Source organism: Thunnus albacares, chromosome 6 (assembly GCF_914725855.1).
Source record: "Thunnus albacares chromosome 6, fThuAlb1.1, whole genome shotgun sequence".
Lineage (NCBI taxonomy): Eukaryota > Metazoa > Chordata > Actinopteri > Scombriformes > Scombridae > Thunnus > Thunnus albacares.
In genome coordinates, this window is record NC_058111.1 from 9,428,598 (window position 1) to 9,444,776 (window position 16,179).

At 40.0% G+C, this 16,179-nt stretch overlaps 3 protein-coding genes across 4 annotated transcripts; 2 read left to right on the top strand and 1 right to left on the bottom strand.

The window, feature by feature from the left end:
* Positions 1–629: 629 nt before the first annotated feature.
* Positions 630–4,472, bottom strand: rwdd2b (RWD domain containing 2B). Its single transcript, XM_044353564.1, has 4 exons — positions 4,099–4,472; positions 3,940–4,007; positions 1,284–1,652; positions 630–1,185 (listed from the first exon to the last, which is right to left on the bottom strand). Exons 1-4 carry the CDS (start codon positions 4,309–4,311, stop codon positions 933–935), a joined length of 903 nt encoding a protein of 300 aa, XP_044209499.1. The 5' UTR covers positions 4,312–4,472; the 3' UTR covers positions 630–932.
* On the top strand, positions 4,222–14,499 carry usp16 (ubiquitin specific peptidase 16). 2 transcript variants are annotated; one of them, XM_044353563.1, is made up of 19 exons: positions 4,222–4,302; positions 5,000–5,066; positions 5,181–5,380; positions 5,468–5,571; positions 5,672–5,784; positions 5,904–6,136; positions 6,233–6,328; positions 6,430–6,560; positions 6,671–6,758; positions 7,059–7,140; positions 7,293–7,384; positions 7,475–7,528; positions 7,628–7,795; positions 8,223–8,904; positions 9,077–9,171; positions 9,377–9,463; positions 9,579–9,726; positions 9,818–10,545; positions 14,387–14,499. In XM_044353563.1, exons 2-18 carry the CDS (start codon positions 5,006–5,008, stop codon positions 9,928–9,930), a joined length of 2,547 nt encoding a protein of 848 aa, XP_044209498.1. In that variant the 5' UTR covers positions 4,222–4,302; positions 5,000–5,005; the 3' UTR covers positions 9,931–10,545; positions 14,387–14,499. The 2 variants fall into 2 exon arrangements, with proteins under 2 accessions (XP_044209498.1, XP_044209497.1); XM_044353562.1 differs by lacking the exon at positions 4,222–4,302 and adding an exon at positions 4,603–4,815.
* Positions 12,218–15,890, top strand: LOC122984206 (transcription regulator protein BACH1-like). Its single transcript, XM_044354539.1, has 4 exons — positions 12,218–12,457; positions 13,154–14,305; positions 14,387–14,593; positions 15,498–15,890. Exons 1-4 carry the CDS (start codon positions 12,218–12,220, stop codon positions 15,888–15,890), a joined length of 1,992 nt encoding a protein of 663 aa, XP_044210474.1.
* The last annotated feature ends 289 nt before the right edge of the window (positions 15,891–16,179 follow it).

Below are 16,179 nucleotides of genomic sequence, written 5' to 3' on the forward strand. Positions count from 1 at the left end.
GGTCAAGCATTCAGGCCTGTACCGGTTCGTCTTTTAATTTGTCACCCGTCTGTATATGTGTATATAAAAACAATGGTATGAAATGACACTGGCCTTTCAAACAGTGTATATGAAATGAATTATGCTAGTAAAATCACCTATAAAATATCCATAAATACCATATATTTTATACAGTATGATTACATTTTTAAGAATCTTGGAGGTACAAAATCAATATAGAGTTCTATATGAATGTTCTTTCAATTTTCATGATTCCATCTCAGTCTTAAGCGGCTAAAAACACAATTCATGTTGAATAACCACAAGTTTCCATGATGCTGGAGTGTAATCCTCAAATCACAATTTATCTAACTAATCATTCAAAGAAAATTGGAGAATGACTTTCCACGGTCATGTTATCTATAATTCATAGGACAAAAATCAACAGATTTTATACACAGATAACCAGCATATTGTTGACTATGTTGTCCAATTATTAATGTGGTATCAGATCTGAAAATCCTATAATAGTCTAGTAGTAATACACAGAGGTACCATTTCATGAAAGAAACACCTAGGGCAAGGTGTGATCTGCAGCACATGCAGTAGTATTACAATTGCAAATATAACTGGGGTCCTTGAGAAAACTCTCCAATGAACATATTTTTAATGCTTCTTCTGAAAAACATGGCAATTAGCTATTACTGTGGAAACTCTCTGCCTTTTATTCCAATAATGTCCCAGGTGTACTGCAACGACTGAGTGACATCCCTGAAAATGTGGTACATTTATTTCAGTTTATCAAGCACATGTTCCATTTGTGTGCTTGCAAACAAACAAAAAAACTGGAAATGCATTTCCATTTGCAAGTTGACACTTTTTTTGCGAGAAATGACTTCAGTGTCAAGGCACCAGACAAATACCTGCATATAATAAATGTCTAGGTCTGACTACTACCTCCCTTCAATGCCAAAATATATCTGAAAGACGTCACAACAGCCTCTCTCATTTAAGAATTGGTAGAGCAGCCCAAGGTCCATGTGATTACCTCTATTCCCATGGGGGTCAAACATGGCCTCTTCAAAGCCTGTGAATTTGCGCAGGGAGTCTATACTTTCAACAGTCCCGCTGTCCTCGTCCTGACGATCAAGGGGAATATCCTCTCTATGTCGAATCATGATCTTCTTCCATGTCAGAACCTTCACTCTGTGAAATGGGAAAAAGTTTGGAAAATAATAAACCTGGTACCTCAGCAGGTTTCTGACTGTGATATCAGCAGCTAAAAATACCAACACTCAAGGTACCTGGACCAGAATTCCTCGCAGGCAGATTGAGGGCCCTCCACACACACAATACCAGGCTTTCCAGGCATGCTAAATCCAGTCAAGCCCAGCTCCTTGGACCACTCCAAGATATTCTTCCTCTTGGTCTTGTTGTAGATGTGGTGACTGTAGATCCACAGTCGACTGAACACTTCCTGTGGCCATGGAGAGGCAGACTCTTTCTTAGGAGCCGCCGCTGCTGATGAGCTCTTATTAATGAAGACCTGCAGGTTGTCTTTCACCCAGTCCACAGCAGAGAGCACACATACCTCCCCCTGGCAGCTTTCCATGAGGTATGCATTGAGATCTGTGTGAAGCTGTGTCTGCTGGGCCCTGCTGAGACTGGCACACCTAGGGCACGGATAAAACATGCTGTAAGAAGGATTCAGAGAGCATTCAAGGCCACTTGGGACTGGAACTTTCCATTCTTGGAAGCAAAAACTTTTACTGGTAAGCTTGGAGTAACTAAGACTTGCACTGTAAATATCACACAAAAAACTATAACTGATCATCAGGAGGTTGATAGGCTTACTAATTAAAATGAATGACTACTCTAAAACAATATTTTCTATAAGCAAATTTACTGCTGCTGCAGTATTTGCATTGTGTCATATGCATAATGTCCTCACTATTAGATCTCTATTCAAATTGCAAATTTATTCACTTTATAGTAATAATGTGATTTTATAGCTTGTGTCAGTTACTGACCACCTAAATAAAGTGAATAGGAGGAGAAACTGAAACTTATCCCCCTACACAAACTGCAATTCAGGACAGGAACAGGACTGCAGAAACGATTATCAGTGCCAACCTCTGGTAGATGCTACAGAACACTGTATACCACAACCACCAGGCACAGGAATAGTTTCTTCCTCCTCGCCGTTACACTTGAACAGTTAACTCACTGTGGCATTGTGCAATAACCCTGGAACACTATAATAGCCAGTGTACCTACAAATTATATATATTTATCTTAAAATACAGAATGTGCAATACATTTCACTCACTACTGTATATCTGAACGGGCTGTATATACTGTAGATAACCACCTACTGTATGTATATTAAGTAACGTCTTTTTTACCATTTAATATTTATCATCACTCCTTGCACTCTTTACTTCTTTGCACTATTTGTATCCTGTTTGCAGTTCAGAGAAATGGTTTCACCTGTATATAGTTATTCCTTGTGTATATTTCTGAGGATTGTTGTGTTGTTATTCTGTGTAAGTACATTGAGAGCAACTAAACCAGAGTCAAATTTCTTGTATGTGTAAACATACTTGGCCGATAAAGATGATGATCAGTAGAGGTTAATACATGTCATTCTTTCCCCTTTAACAGTTTTCATACAATTTTTTTGTAAAATAGATTAAATAATTTCACTGCTTAACAACTCAATGAAGCGATCACATACAGCATTTAGGTAATTGAATGTTATCTGTATTCAACCATGCAGCTGTCTAAACATCAAATCAACCATAACAGTAAAAGATGACCTTGCACATTCGGCCACAAAAACAGTTTCCTCTGTGTTATCAGTTTGTTGCTCATCAATGTAATTTTCAATCATTTTCACATTAGACCACATCAATGACACTGTTGTCCTTGGCTGCTTTTTGTGGCTCTTTGCAATTCAGGATTTATGGAATGAAAGCTGCTAAACTCAGAATGGCAAAGTTAAATATTACTTGCTTGGAGTTATTAATGCATGTTTAACATGGAGTTTTTATGAAAATGTTACTGTTGTAAACTGTTAAATAGCAAGAGGTAATTAGTTGGCATTTTATAACCCGCTGATAAAAACAAATATGATTCTTTGTGAAAAGTCTGCACTAGTAAATAAATCACCTACTAAGTAAACATAATAAAACAGATGAGTATCCACTGGCCTCCCTTCGTTCATCCGTGATTTGGAGCCTGAATCAGTTGTTCCCAACTTGGAGGTCAGGACCCCCACAAGGGGTTTTGGGATTGAGCAATGGGGTCGCGAGATGATGGGACAAGATAGAATAAAAATATAAAATGAAATTTTGGACACACAAAATTGTTTTGTTTTTTGTTTTTTTTTTAACTTTCTTCTAATTTTTGCTTTATTTCATGTGGATTAGTGTTAACTGAATAATTGTTTTAGTTGTTTTTTAAGCAAAAAATTAAAAAAAAAAAAAAAAAAAAGCTTCTCAAATGTGATGATTTATTGCTTTTCTTTGTCAAATATGATGATAAACTGAATATCTGTGGGTTTTTGGATTATTAGTCAGATAAAACTAGATCTTGAAGGTGTAACTTTGGACTGTGGGAAACTTTAACAGTTATTTTTTAACTATTTTCTGACATTTTGTGGACAAAACGACAATAGTTGGTAATTTAACTGGTAGACAGTGCAACATGTGACAAGGGCTGCAGGTAGACTTTGCTTTATTTTAAGGTGTCATAGGCCAAAAATGTTGGGAACCACTGTATTAGATTATATTCACATACTGCGTTAATGTTGTCTAATTTTCTATTGTCCAAATTATGCATTCCATTGGATCACAGTTCACTGTATTGAACAGCAGAACAGTCAGCCCTAGTATGACAGCAGCACAACATTTAATGAACACCTTCACCATACATCAGTAACGTTAGAAAGTGGCTTACCGGACCGTTATTTCTGGCATCACACTGGGATATTCAGATGGATAGGCACAGGATAAAATTACATCTGCCTGTGTGGAGTAACAAGAGACAGAAATTAATCATGTTTTGTTTTTTTTAGAATAGAACATAGTGAAATCACAATGAGTTTTGTGTGGTTACCTTTCCCGTGCCTTCAGCGTCCAGCTTCTGTTTGATGAGAAACTGGGGTCTGGAGGGAGGGGGGCTGTCTGCTGAAGCTGAGCCCTCCACGTAGTCCCTGAGTTCAGCTAGTGCCACCTGGTCTATGAACTCCAACTCCTCCTGAGTAGGAAACATGCTGGTCAGCAGTTCAATCTCTGCGAGCTGAGCTTCAGCCCACTCCAAGTAAGACATTCTGACAATAACAAACTAAAGCGTCGATCTTTACTATTGCTTTAAGTCAAAACATGACATGTTGTTTTTCTTGATAAAATGGCTAAAATTAAACTCGCTGTAGAAAAACCTGTGGAGCTGTACATGTAGTGTAGTTAGCCACCAGGGCGACTTGCCTAATCATACTGCTAGCTACCCTAGCTAGCAATCTAGGTTTGTTTCTACCCGGAGTGTTCCGCGCGACACACACAGGAAACACACGTACGGAGCATCAGAAACAACGGCACCGTCACGTTTTGTTCCTCTGTTGTCTGCATGTGTCAGCTGGGATTTTTTTTTTGCCAAATCAGCGGAGTGATTTTTTTTATACGAAATTATAATTTTGTACACCTCGTTTTTCTTACCTGAAGGCTTTCGCTTTAAGGTTCAGTAAACTAGCTAATTTAACTATGTCAGGATTAGAGTCTTCATCCGCACAAAGTGAACGAAACTGAAAACTGCAGGTTTTAACCTCCGTTTGTGACAGTAAGTTGACTGGACCATGAGGGTGAACATGGAGTTTTTAATGTCATGACATTAATTGTTGTTTGCGTCTGTCACTGAACATTTATAAACATCATTGTTGCAAGCCGCATTATAACCTGGCGTAGGTATTGGCTCAGGTGACTGTTGTGTCTGATTTCCATTAATCTCTGATTCCCGTGTTTAGGTGAATATGGGAAAGAAAAGGGGGAAGGACAAGAGCTCCAGAGAGGACGATGACATTGACCTGGCAGGTAAAGAACATGTCATCATCTTCATGTCATATTACAACCTGTGGAGGGGCCTATGGTGAGTTTGCTTCATTGTGATTTTTCTTGATTTTATGTATTTATTTTGTTTCTTCATAGGTCCATCCTGCAGGCATATTAAGAAAGGAACAGACCAAACTCTTCTCAAGAAACTTGCTGGGAATTCTGATTGGATAAGTTGCCAGGATTGTAAGCATGAAGAAAATGAAAATGAAAATACCAGCACCACCCAGTCCCAGGAATCTGAAGAGGAAAAAGAGACAGCGGCAGTATGGATGTGCTTGAAATGCGGCCATAGAGTGAGTTTTTATGATCTATTGATAATTCAGATTTTGACACTATATATGAAGAGACTTTTTTGATGAAATTGCAACTTTTTTTACAAGGGATGTGGACGAAATTCTGAGAACCAGCACGCCGTCAAACATTATGAGACTCCTCGGTCGGACCCACATTGCCTTGTGATCAGCATGGACAACTGGAGTGTCTGGTGAGCATATTGCTGTGGTGCATAAACAAGTAGGCATATGTTTAGTTTCAAAAAACAGGAGTTTACTTGTTCTTTGTATTATGTGTTGTCAACCCCTCAGGTGTTATATATGTGATGATGAAGTCCAGTACTCCAGAACTGGACATTTGGCTCAGCTGGTGACCAACTTAAAAAAGCAAACCTCATCGGATCCCATAAAGAGACCGCAGAAAAGTAGGTACCATAGGCAAGTTTGGCACCACTGTGTGATGGTTTTGTTGGTCAAAGTGTTGGAATTACATGTTTCCACAACAATGTCCGCTCTGTCCACTGTGTTGCGTCTGGTTATTTAGGGGTAAAAGAGGAAGACAGCGTGCTGGAAGCAGAGCAGAAGACAGAAACTGTAAAAGCAGATGAAAGCGAGGACAAGGAAAACAAAGAGAACAAGGGCCACCAAAAGAAAAACGCTAAGAAAGAGAGTGTTGGGAAATCACAGAAATCCAGCACAACGGAAGACAGTGGTGGTGTTTCTGTAAAGGGACTGAGCAACCTGGGAAACACGTGTTTCTTTAATGCAGTGATTCAGGTAAGGCCATACCGTTATAGGATTCCAGTCTTGAGTTAAAATGAGAGCTTAATTTTTTTTTTTTTTTTTTTTAAATGCTTTCACTACCTTTTCCAGAACCTCTCTCAAACACAGCTGTTAAGACAGACTCTCAACAAGGTGACAGGAGAGAAGACAAGCCTTAACATTGAACCTAATGCCTCCTCAGATCTGGTGTGTTGCCATCACTCTTTAAATATATATTTTTTAAGATATTAGATTTGTCCTGCCCTACGCTGTTTATTACTTAAAGACTTGTTTCATTATAATTGCAGGAGCCTATTGAAGTGCAGGTAGACCAGCCAGGATCCCTGACTTTGGCCATGTGTCAACTCCTCAATGAGATCCAGGAATCTAAGAAGGGTGTGGTAACACCCCGGGAGTTGTTCACTCAAGTTTGTAAAAAGTGAGTGCAGCTACAAATTGAGGTGGAACTCAGACTTAAGATATACTTTAAATGTATTTCCTAGAATCATTACATTAAGAATCGGTCATCGTCTTGTCTCTTTTCTGCAGAGCTGCCAGGTTCAAAGGATTTCAGCAGCAAGATAGCCAGGAGCTGCTGCGCTACCTGCTGGATGGGATGAGAGCTGAGGAGATCAAAGTACGCACTCAGTATCAAACACATCTATCTATATATCACATTGGTGAAAGATTTGCACTTGAAATGGACACTGTGGCTGTCCAAATGACTATGTGTTACATGGCAGTATACTGTATTGACAGCAGAGCAGTAATGCATTGTATACATTTCTTGTAAGCCAGTGACGTGTATTGCACCATGCACTTAGACTTCTTATATCAGGCTCATTGGTACCAAGTAATCCAGACTCTAAATTTAGTCACAAATCGAGGACACTTTATGCATATCATTTACATTTAAAGATTGTGTTTGTATCTACAGAGAGTAAGCTCAGGGATAATGGAGACTTTGAAACAATCTAAACGAAGCACAGATGGAGAACAGCTGAAAACTCTAGTTAAAGGTAAGTTGTAACTATATTTGGTAAATTAGAATGATTGCGGTCACTATCATGAAGGCAAAAAACGTAACTTTAGTATAGTGTATAGCTTTGGTACACCTTATAGCTTGATTATTTGAGAAATGTGGTCCTCTAACATGAACTTTGAATTTTAGAGTACGAGAAAAATGGATTTCCAAAAAACTTTGTTGACCAAGTTTTTGGTGGGGAAATGACCAGCACCATAATGTGTCAGCAGTGTAAAACGGTATGTACTGTGGACAAAAAAAATGAGGGAAATCTTTTTTACAGTATCATGTTAAAATTATGCTAAATGGCCACTACTTTGCTCTTACAGGTGTCTGTGGTTACAGAGATGTTTTTGGATCTTTCTCTTCCTGTTTCTGACGAGGTAAAGCCCATGTTTGAGTGTTTTTTGACAATTTGTTGAGCAATGATTTGTTTGTGTTACACATATGTACCCCCCTTATGAATCCATCTATTCTTACAGGCATACAGAAAGAAGAACCAGAAAAAAGTAGTTCCAAAGACCAGTGACTCAAGCCAGGATGGCAGAGACAGCCCTGCTTTGACAAATGGAAATGACGACATGCCCACTGGGGCTGGCAGCAAATACCAGCAGAAGAAAGCCAAGAAGCAGGCAAAGAAGCAAGCAAAGGTACCTCAGTGAATGTATATAAAATAAGATTTTTCTTTTGCTGTAACTTTCTTTTTGATGGATGAGTGCGGAATAATTAACTAACTAATTAACTGATGATAATGTCAAGGGACCCTAAACTGACACAAATTAGACCACGGACCCCCATTTGATAAGATTTTTATCCTAGGATCCCCCATCTGATAAGATTTTTATCCCAGGGTCCCCCATCTGATAAGATTTTTTGCTTTTAGATGTTTTATTACAGCCATACATTCTGTCATTGTGTTACTTATGGATGTAATTATAGTGAAAATAAATGATTCCCCTTTTATTATTCCTCTTTTTTGCTGGGACCCCCTGGAACTCCCTCAAGGAACCCCCGCTTTGAGAACCACTGAACTAATTAACTAAATTGCCTGTATTGCTTCCTTGTCTTTACCTACAGCATCAAAAGAGGCAGCAGAAGCTCGAGGGCAGAGTCACTCTGAACAGTCTCACATCTCCAAACTGCACAGAGAGCGAACAGGCAGATCCTGCTGCGGAAGCAGAAGATGGGGAAAATGCTGACAATGAGACACACAATGAAGCCCCATTGGGTGAAGGAGATTCTGCACAAACCAATGTCTCCGAACAGAACCTGAAGAACCTTGACACGGTCCAGGCTGAGAAGGAGGAAGAAGAGGAGGATTCAGTGATCGACTGTGACTCAACGGATATATCATCGGTCAGCAATCGTTTCACCGTCTTGTCAGAAGAGCAGAACTCGAAGGACGGCGTCTTAGATGAGGAGAAAATATCCGACATGGATCAGGAAGGAGAAGCGGACACACAGCTAGTGAGTGAAATGGAGAAAGTAACTTTGGATGATGCCTTCATAGACTCTGATACTGTGGAACAAAGCATGGAAAGTGAAGATGAACCACCAGAGGCTAAAGAGTATACTGTAGTAAACCAAGACCCAGAGCTGGCTTTCCACACACTGGCTACCAGGTCGTCCCCTGAGAAACAAGAGTGTTCGGTACAGTCGTGCCTGTTTCAGTTCACAGAGGTGGAAACCCTCACACAAAACAACAGCCTTCTGTGTGTCACCTGCACTAAACGGCAGTCAAACAAAGACAAAGCTGGAGGTAAATTGAATCCATCCATAATAATCATATTTGTCCTTTTGTTATTACGCTTTTGTCTTTGCTCTCGTACAAAGTGAACACATTTATGGATTTTGTTCAGTCATACTCTTGTTGTTTTCTAGTTGGGGATCAATAAAGTTCATCACCATACTTAATTTGTCCTTTTGTGTAGGATCCAAGAAGAATATCTACACTGATGCCTTGAAGCAAATGCTGATCTCCTTTCCCCCGCCAGTGCTTACCCTCCATTTGAAGAGATTTCAACAGGTGATCCAGTTGGAAAGATTTTCAGTATTTACATATCTTTGATCCAACGGACTGTCAGCCTAGCAGCTTTTAGTTACACAGCTGCAACCAAACTGGGAGCATGACACGTCGTTTTGTTTTGATCATTTTTGTCTTTTATAGGGAACAGAAAAGTCTCCTTTTCTTCCTGAATTTTAATGAGACCACTTTTGTCGTTTTCCTCTAGAATGGCTACAGTATTTGTAAAGTGAACAGACATGTCCACTTCCCTGTGACACTGGATCTTGCCCCTTTTTGTAGAATCAAATGCAAGGTAAATAACAGGATTTACAGCTTTTAATGAAATTCAATACTCTTAAAGACGTATTTATGAATGTATTAGTGTTTTAGTGTAGCCTGAGAACTAACAAAACATTGTCTCCACACAGAATGTTACAGAGGGAGATACTCAGGTTTTGTATAGCCTGTATGGTATTGTCGAGCACAGTGGAACAATGAGGTCAGGCCATTACACAGCCTATGTAAAAGTACGACCTCAGTGCCCTAAATCCTCATCTAATGGACTTTCAGCAGAAGGTAGGTGTGCTTTAAGCATGAGAGTCAATAGAATAATAACTTGGTCTTAATATTTGAAGTGTCTCCTTTTAACTCACCTCTGCCTCTGCAGAGCCACCCAGAGGATCCTGGTTCCATATCAGCGACACAAGTGTCCAGCCTGTGAGCGAGAGCAAAGTCCAGAGTTGCCAAGCCTACCTCCTCTTCTATGAAAGGATCCTCTAATCAAACTGTGCATCAGGAAATCCAAACAAATCAACCTGCTGCTGCTTCAGCTCCACAATAGAAGGGATCTCACGAATTTTATCAACCTGTTTTGTCAATGATACCTGGGCTGTGTTGAAATGATATTTGATATAAATGATATTACTCAGAGAAGACATGTGACAGTGTTGGTATTTTATCACACTAGTAGAGAAAAGCTACAGTGTTTCATATATTAAACTTAACAGTTGTATTGGCAAGGTGTGCGATGAAAGTCAACATGGACATTGAACAGATTGTGATTTGTACACAACAAAATAAGTATCAGTTTCAGTAGATAAACGAAAGTTATGGGAGTGGGGTGGGGGGGGGGGATTTGTACGAAATATTTATATGATTATTTTTACATATGCCATCATGTCATCATCATGTAATGAAATGCTTTAAAATGTGAAAAAGTTTCTTCTTGTCTTGTGTGCTGGTTTGCTGACCGTCTCGCACTGAGCGTGCGCAGTACGTGCTACCAATTTTTCCTGGTCCAAACTGTCACATGAGAGGAAAGTCTGGTTCCGGATGGCCAGATCCATCTCTGCTTAGAATCCCCCCAATGGCAATATTATCAAGCTGACATGGCAGGTCTGTGAATATTTGACGTTTTAAAATGAATAGTTATAAAGTAAAGTCACTGTTTCAGAAGGTTGTGATTATTAGCCAACAAAAGGAAAAATGTATTCGCTCCGTACAGTCGTTACGGCTAACGGTCGGCCTACGTTACTGTAAAGCTTTGACGTTTTGACTGTTTCTGACCATTATCAAACTCAATCGAGAATACTAGTGAAATTTTGTCAGTCGATAGAAACATGAACAGAAATCTTCAACAGCTTTGGATATTTTGTTAAGTCTGTCCACCGGGCCCTGCTCGATAACTTGGCTAAACATGAGTCAGCATTTTAAACTTGCGCTTTCCAAGTTAAAGAGTTAAAATTAAACCCGTCCTGGCTGCAGTGCCGATCAACTATTATAACATTTAACCTAGCTAGCATACGTTACTTAATCGTCTTTCGTGTCGCTAATTCTTTGTTTCACTTATCGCAATGTTAACATCGTCACTGCATATTTTGATAGAAGTCAGAGAGAAACAATCCAGCATTTGTTGCTACCGCGAAGTTAAAGAGACCCGATCGTTGTTAGTTAATAGCCTCTAATCGTAGTTACTTATCACACATATTCTCATATATAGTTGAATGATAAAATTCCATATTATGCATTTAAGTAACTTTGTGTTGAATGTCTTGCATAGGGAAACTTGTGCGGGGTCATTTGATCGTCCCGTGATCTTGCTGCCCATAACAAATATCACCTTAATAGATGCAAATATGTATGCGACGGTAGGAAGTGTATCTGCAGCAGTTTTGCATGAAGGTATTTCAGTAATACCAGGATGAAGAACTATTTCAGAGGCATTGATATGTTTCTCCAGACCTCAAGGGATCAACTCACACTTTCAAAATGTGCTTGATGGCTTTCTGTGATTTTTTTCTGACAATGCACTTACCACCTCCTGCCAGAGAAACCAAAAAAGGCTGCAACAAACTATTATTTTCTTTATCGACTAATCTACCAGTTATCATCTAGATTCATTGATTAAATATTTGTTCTGTAAAATGTCAACAAAAAAGTTAAAAAATCCCAGCCCGGAGTTCAAGGTGAAGCCTTTCATAGAAGAGTAAGAAAAGCAGCAAATAAAAAAACTGACTGATCAAAATTGTTGCTGATTCATTTTCTGTTTATTGACTTATTGGTTTATTGATTAACCACAGTTAGAGCTGCAACAATTAGTTGAGTAATGGATTAGACGGTCTACAGAAAATTAATCAAATAATTTTACAATCAATTAATCGTTTTTAATCATTTTTTATTAAAAAAAATGCGAAGCTTCTGTGGTTCCAGCTTCATAATGTGTATTTTCTATTTTCTTTAGTCTACTGTGATAGTAAATTGAGTATCTTTGGTTTGTGGACTGTTGATCAGAACAAAACAAGAAATCTTTGTGTGCATCTCAGGCTTTGGAAAATGGTGATTGAAACCATTTTCTGACATTTTTTTTTAGACCAAACTATTAATCAATTAATCGATAAAATGACCAACAGATTAATCGATAATGAAAATAATCATTGCAGCCCTAATCACAGTAGTGAGTGTAACGCATTGTGGTCTATTTTGGCAAACAAGCTGTTGTGATCATGTTGTTCATTCCACTCCCCCTCACTCCCTCTGTCACGCAGGCTGAGCTTGTACTGTAGGAACCATGTCGCTCCAAGCCCCTCGCATGTCAGTGTTCACTTTTCAGTCTGCAGTGCACAGTGCTCATGTTCTCCAGTGTCTGAATGAGCAGAGGCAGCGGGACATCTTGTGTGATGTGACAGTGTTAGTGGAGGACAGGAGCTTCCGGGCCCACTGCTCCGTCTTGGCTTCCTGCAGCGAATACTTTCACAGCAGGGTCACCAATGTCACCAGACAGAATCCCACCATCACCTTGCCCGACGAGGTCAGTGTCCTGCTGTTCATCTGAAGGATTTGAGGGAAAATTTCACACTGCAAATGATTTGTTCTGTGCATCAATATATGGTGAATAGAACATTAATATAATGATACAGTGGTACTAGTATCTGCCATTGTTGAATTCATTCAGTTAATATGGAATTTATCAGTGGCAATTTTTTAGACTAGGAGGAAGTAATAAAGGTAGTGGCTTCAGATCACTGCCATGCATTTTAAAATACTATATTAAATTTAGCAAGCTGCAATATCTGTGCACACAGTATGCATGCAAGACCAGTTACACTACAAAAAGTTACACTAAATTGCTTTTTATTACATGATAAAGACAGTTGTTCTCTTCTTTGTTTTCTGTTGAGCAGTAGATGATTTTGTGCAACATGACTATTGGTCCAATTTGCAGCTGTTGTAGTGTGACTCTCATATCAACACCTGTGCTAACAATATATCTGTCAGTCCTGCAGAGAATAATGTAATGAATAATGTGTTTAGTAGCCACTGAACTTTATATTGTGTAAAGGCTTTAATGTAAAACACTGTGACACATTTCAGGACACGTATGTAAAAGTCATGTTGTAGTCTCTGCCACTTTTTGAGCTGATCAAGTTTCATTGCAGTATTTTATATATAGTGATATGAGTTATATTATGCCTCAACAATTTCCTGTATGTCCTTTTTCCTGCAGGTGACTGTGGAGGGGTTTGAACCTTTGCTTCAGTTTGCCTACACATCAAAGCTGCTCTTCACCAAAGAAAACATTCACGCCATTCACAGCAGTGCTGAATTTTTGGGATTTCACAACTTGGAGTCAGCATGCTTTGATTTCCTCATCCCAAAGTTTTCTGAAGGCAAGAGAACCTCACAGGAGGTCAGGCGTAGAGCGTGTTGTCGGAGTCGGGATCCCAGTACAGATTTTGGCTCCAGCGTAGAGAGCAGCCAACCAAAATCATTTGAGTCACACAGCCCAGTGCCTTCAGGAGGTGATGAACAAACAGACTTCCCATCACAGTGTCCTCAGAGCTCACAGGGTCAGACGAACAGCGGGGAAGAACACTTTTGTTTGGAGAACTGTGGGCCACAAATGGCCCCCTTATCTCTTGAGTTAACAGCAAATGGTGTGTGCCCCATGTTGTCACTGCCATGCCCAGACTCCGACAAAGCAGATCCCTCTCAGTTCTGCGAAAGAGATATTTTAGAGATAGGAGATGTGTGTAATCAAAGTGAGTTGAGTTTGGCAGACTGCGGCTTACCCTGCGAGCTGTCAACCCCAGGGGATGTGAATCCGTCAGAACTCATTCAGCCTGCAGGCAGAGATGTTAAACAGACTGTTGAAACGCTCGGTGCTGAAACCAACTGTAACCCCAGTTCATGTCCACTCAACACATCAGGGGCAGAAGATTGCAGTGAGTTATTAGAGCAGAGTGAGGCTGGCCTTGAACAGAGAATGTCAGACCCTACACTGACTGCTCTAAGCCATGAAGAGGGATTTGGGGAGAGGAGCAGCGTAGAGAGGGAGGTGGCTGAACATCTGGCAAAGGGATTTTGGTCTGACCTATGCCCATCTCAGGCTCAACCACTCCCCCTGGACCCAATGGACCAAAACAATCTGGCAAAAGCATCAGACTTTCATTGGCTTAAACAGCTAGACCTGAGTTCCAGTGCAGGAGACTGTCCCTTCCTGAGGGACTTTGGGACAGGTGATGACCCGGCCTCACGCACTGACAACCTTTCCCAATCAGAGAAGAGCCCCTGCATGTCCTCCTCACTCAACTCAGGGGATGATTCAGACCTGGACACAGATGGAGATACTGAGGCCAACAACAAAAGAGCAGCAGAGGTCATTGTCATGTACAGCTGATGTTTGCTTTTTGAAAGTTTAAGTAAAATAAATCTAACTCCGATTCCCTTTACTCCACAGATTCAGCTCCCATTCCCAGTTCAGCAGATCTCAGCGCTGAGCCGGAGTGCCTTCCAGCAACTTCTGAGACACCATCAGCTGACTCCAGATCAGCTGGAGTTTGTCCATGACGTCCGTCGACGAAGCAAAAACCGCGTGGCTGCGCAGCGCTGCAGAAAGAGAAAACTAGACAGCATAAACCAGCTAGAAAGTGAAATCAAAACATTGGTAAGTTTTGTTTTACTATCTCAAATATTTTCAACATGTGATCCAACCTGCTGTTGAAATATTCTGTAAACATTATTGACCTCTAGTGGTGATTATTAGGAATTTCAATGACGTCGGTGGAAGTTTTCTCCTCTTTAACAAATCGCTGACACAGTCTCCACCCTTCCTTTTTACAATTTCTCCATTTGACATAACAAAGAAGTTATTTTTGCAATAGAGGTCAGTAATTCAGTCGATTGGAGCACAGATTAAAGAGAATCATCCTAATGAAAAGGTTATGCTTCTCAATGCAAAATATTTTAAAAATAATACTACTTTATTTGCTTTTGGCATGAGAAGAAAGGTTTTTTTTTAGCATTTTAAGTTAAATGTGCTTGCATGTATCACAGCTCTCTGCTGTTTAGTGGTTTAACTGTACATAAATTGGAGGAGATGGGCAAGAGTCACAAATTGACAGTGGGTTGAGTTTTTTTTTTGAAAACAGTACCTGCAAGAAAGTGAGTTTTGAAATCTCTGCAACAAAGGCTTGTATCATGAAGAGTATTAAGTCTTTCGCCAGCAGTCCTGCAGGTAGATCAACATGGTAACCTGTGCTACACAGCTAACTGACAGGTTTATTTCAGTAGACCAGATCAAAATGTGTATCTACTAATCACTCCCCTCAAAAAGCAAGAGCTATTTGTGACAGCAGGTGGATGCTTCTCACCCTCTTGTACGTTTAAATTACATGAGTGTAAATTCGATAGCAAATCAAAGCAAAGAGGATTTAACCACTCAGTGCTAAGCTCTACTGAGTATTTAATTTTACGGGTAATCTGCGGTTGCACTCTATCCTAACAAAGGTTTATATCTGGATAATAAGTTGAGAATGTGACTGAGTTGCTCTGTCATTCATACTCTACAGAAAAGTAAGAAAGAGAGGCTGCTGCAGGAGCAAACTGAACTGGAGCAAAACCTGGAGGACGCGCGGCAGAGTCTTTGTGGGTTATATAAGAGTGTCAGCATCGAGTCTGTCTCTGATCAGGACCACCTGCAGCTTCTTGCCAAGCACTCCTCACCAGACTTCCCCATCTCCTTCCCGGGCCTTGCGGGTAAAGACGAGGAGTCCCAGATTACTATCGAAATGGTAAGTTGTTCCTCAGAGTCTGACCCAAGTGGCCCGCCTGCAGAAACTGTTCAAACCACCACACCACAGGCCAGCACACAGACAGAGGAGGCAGAATCTTCTTCCCCACAGAGCTGCCCTGTCTCTTCTCCTCTCCTCAATGCTTGTTTGGACATGAATAACAGCTTATAATTGAATTCCAGTTCCATTGTCATTTGTAATCACAAAGGACCAGGTGGCAGGGAGTGTATTTTTGATTATATACTGTAATTCCCATTAGGAATAGATATGCTTTCCTGTTTATTTCACTGAATAATTTTCTGCCTGATATTGGTATCTTAAGTTGACATAGAAAAATGTCAAACTATCTTCACTGTATTTCTATTATGCATTTCACTGTAGTAATCACAGAATCCAGTATTCATCATTTTGAAGGTGCAGACAATTTTCAGGTAATTCCCATAAGTTTCCATTTGTGAGC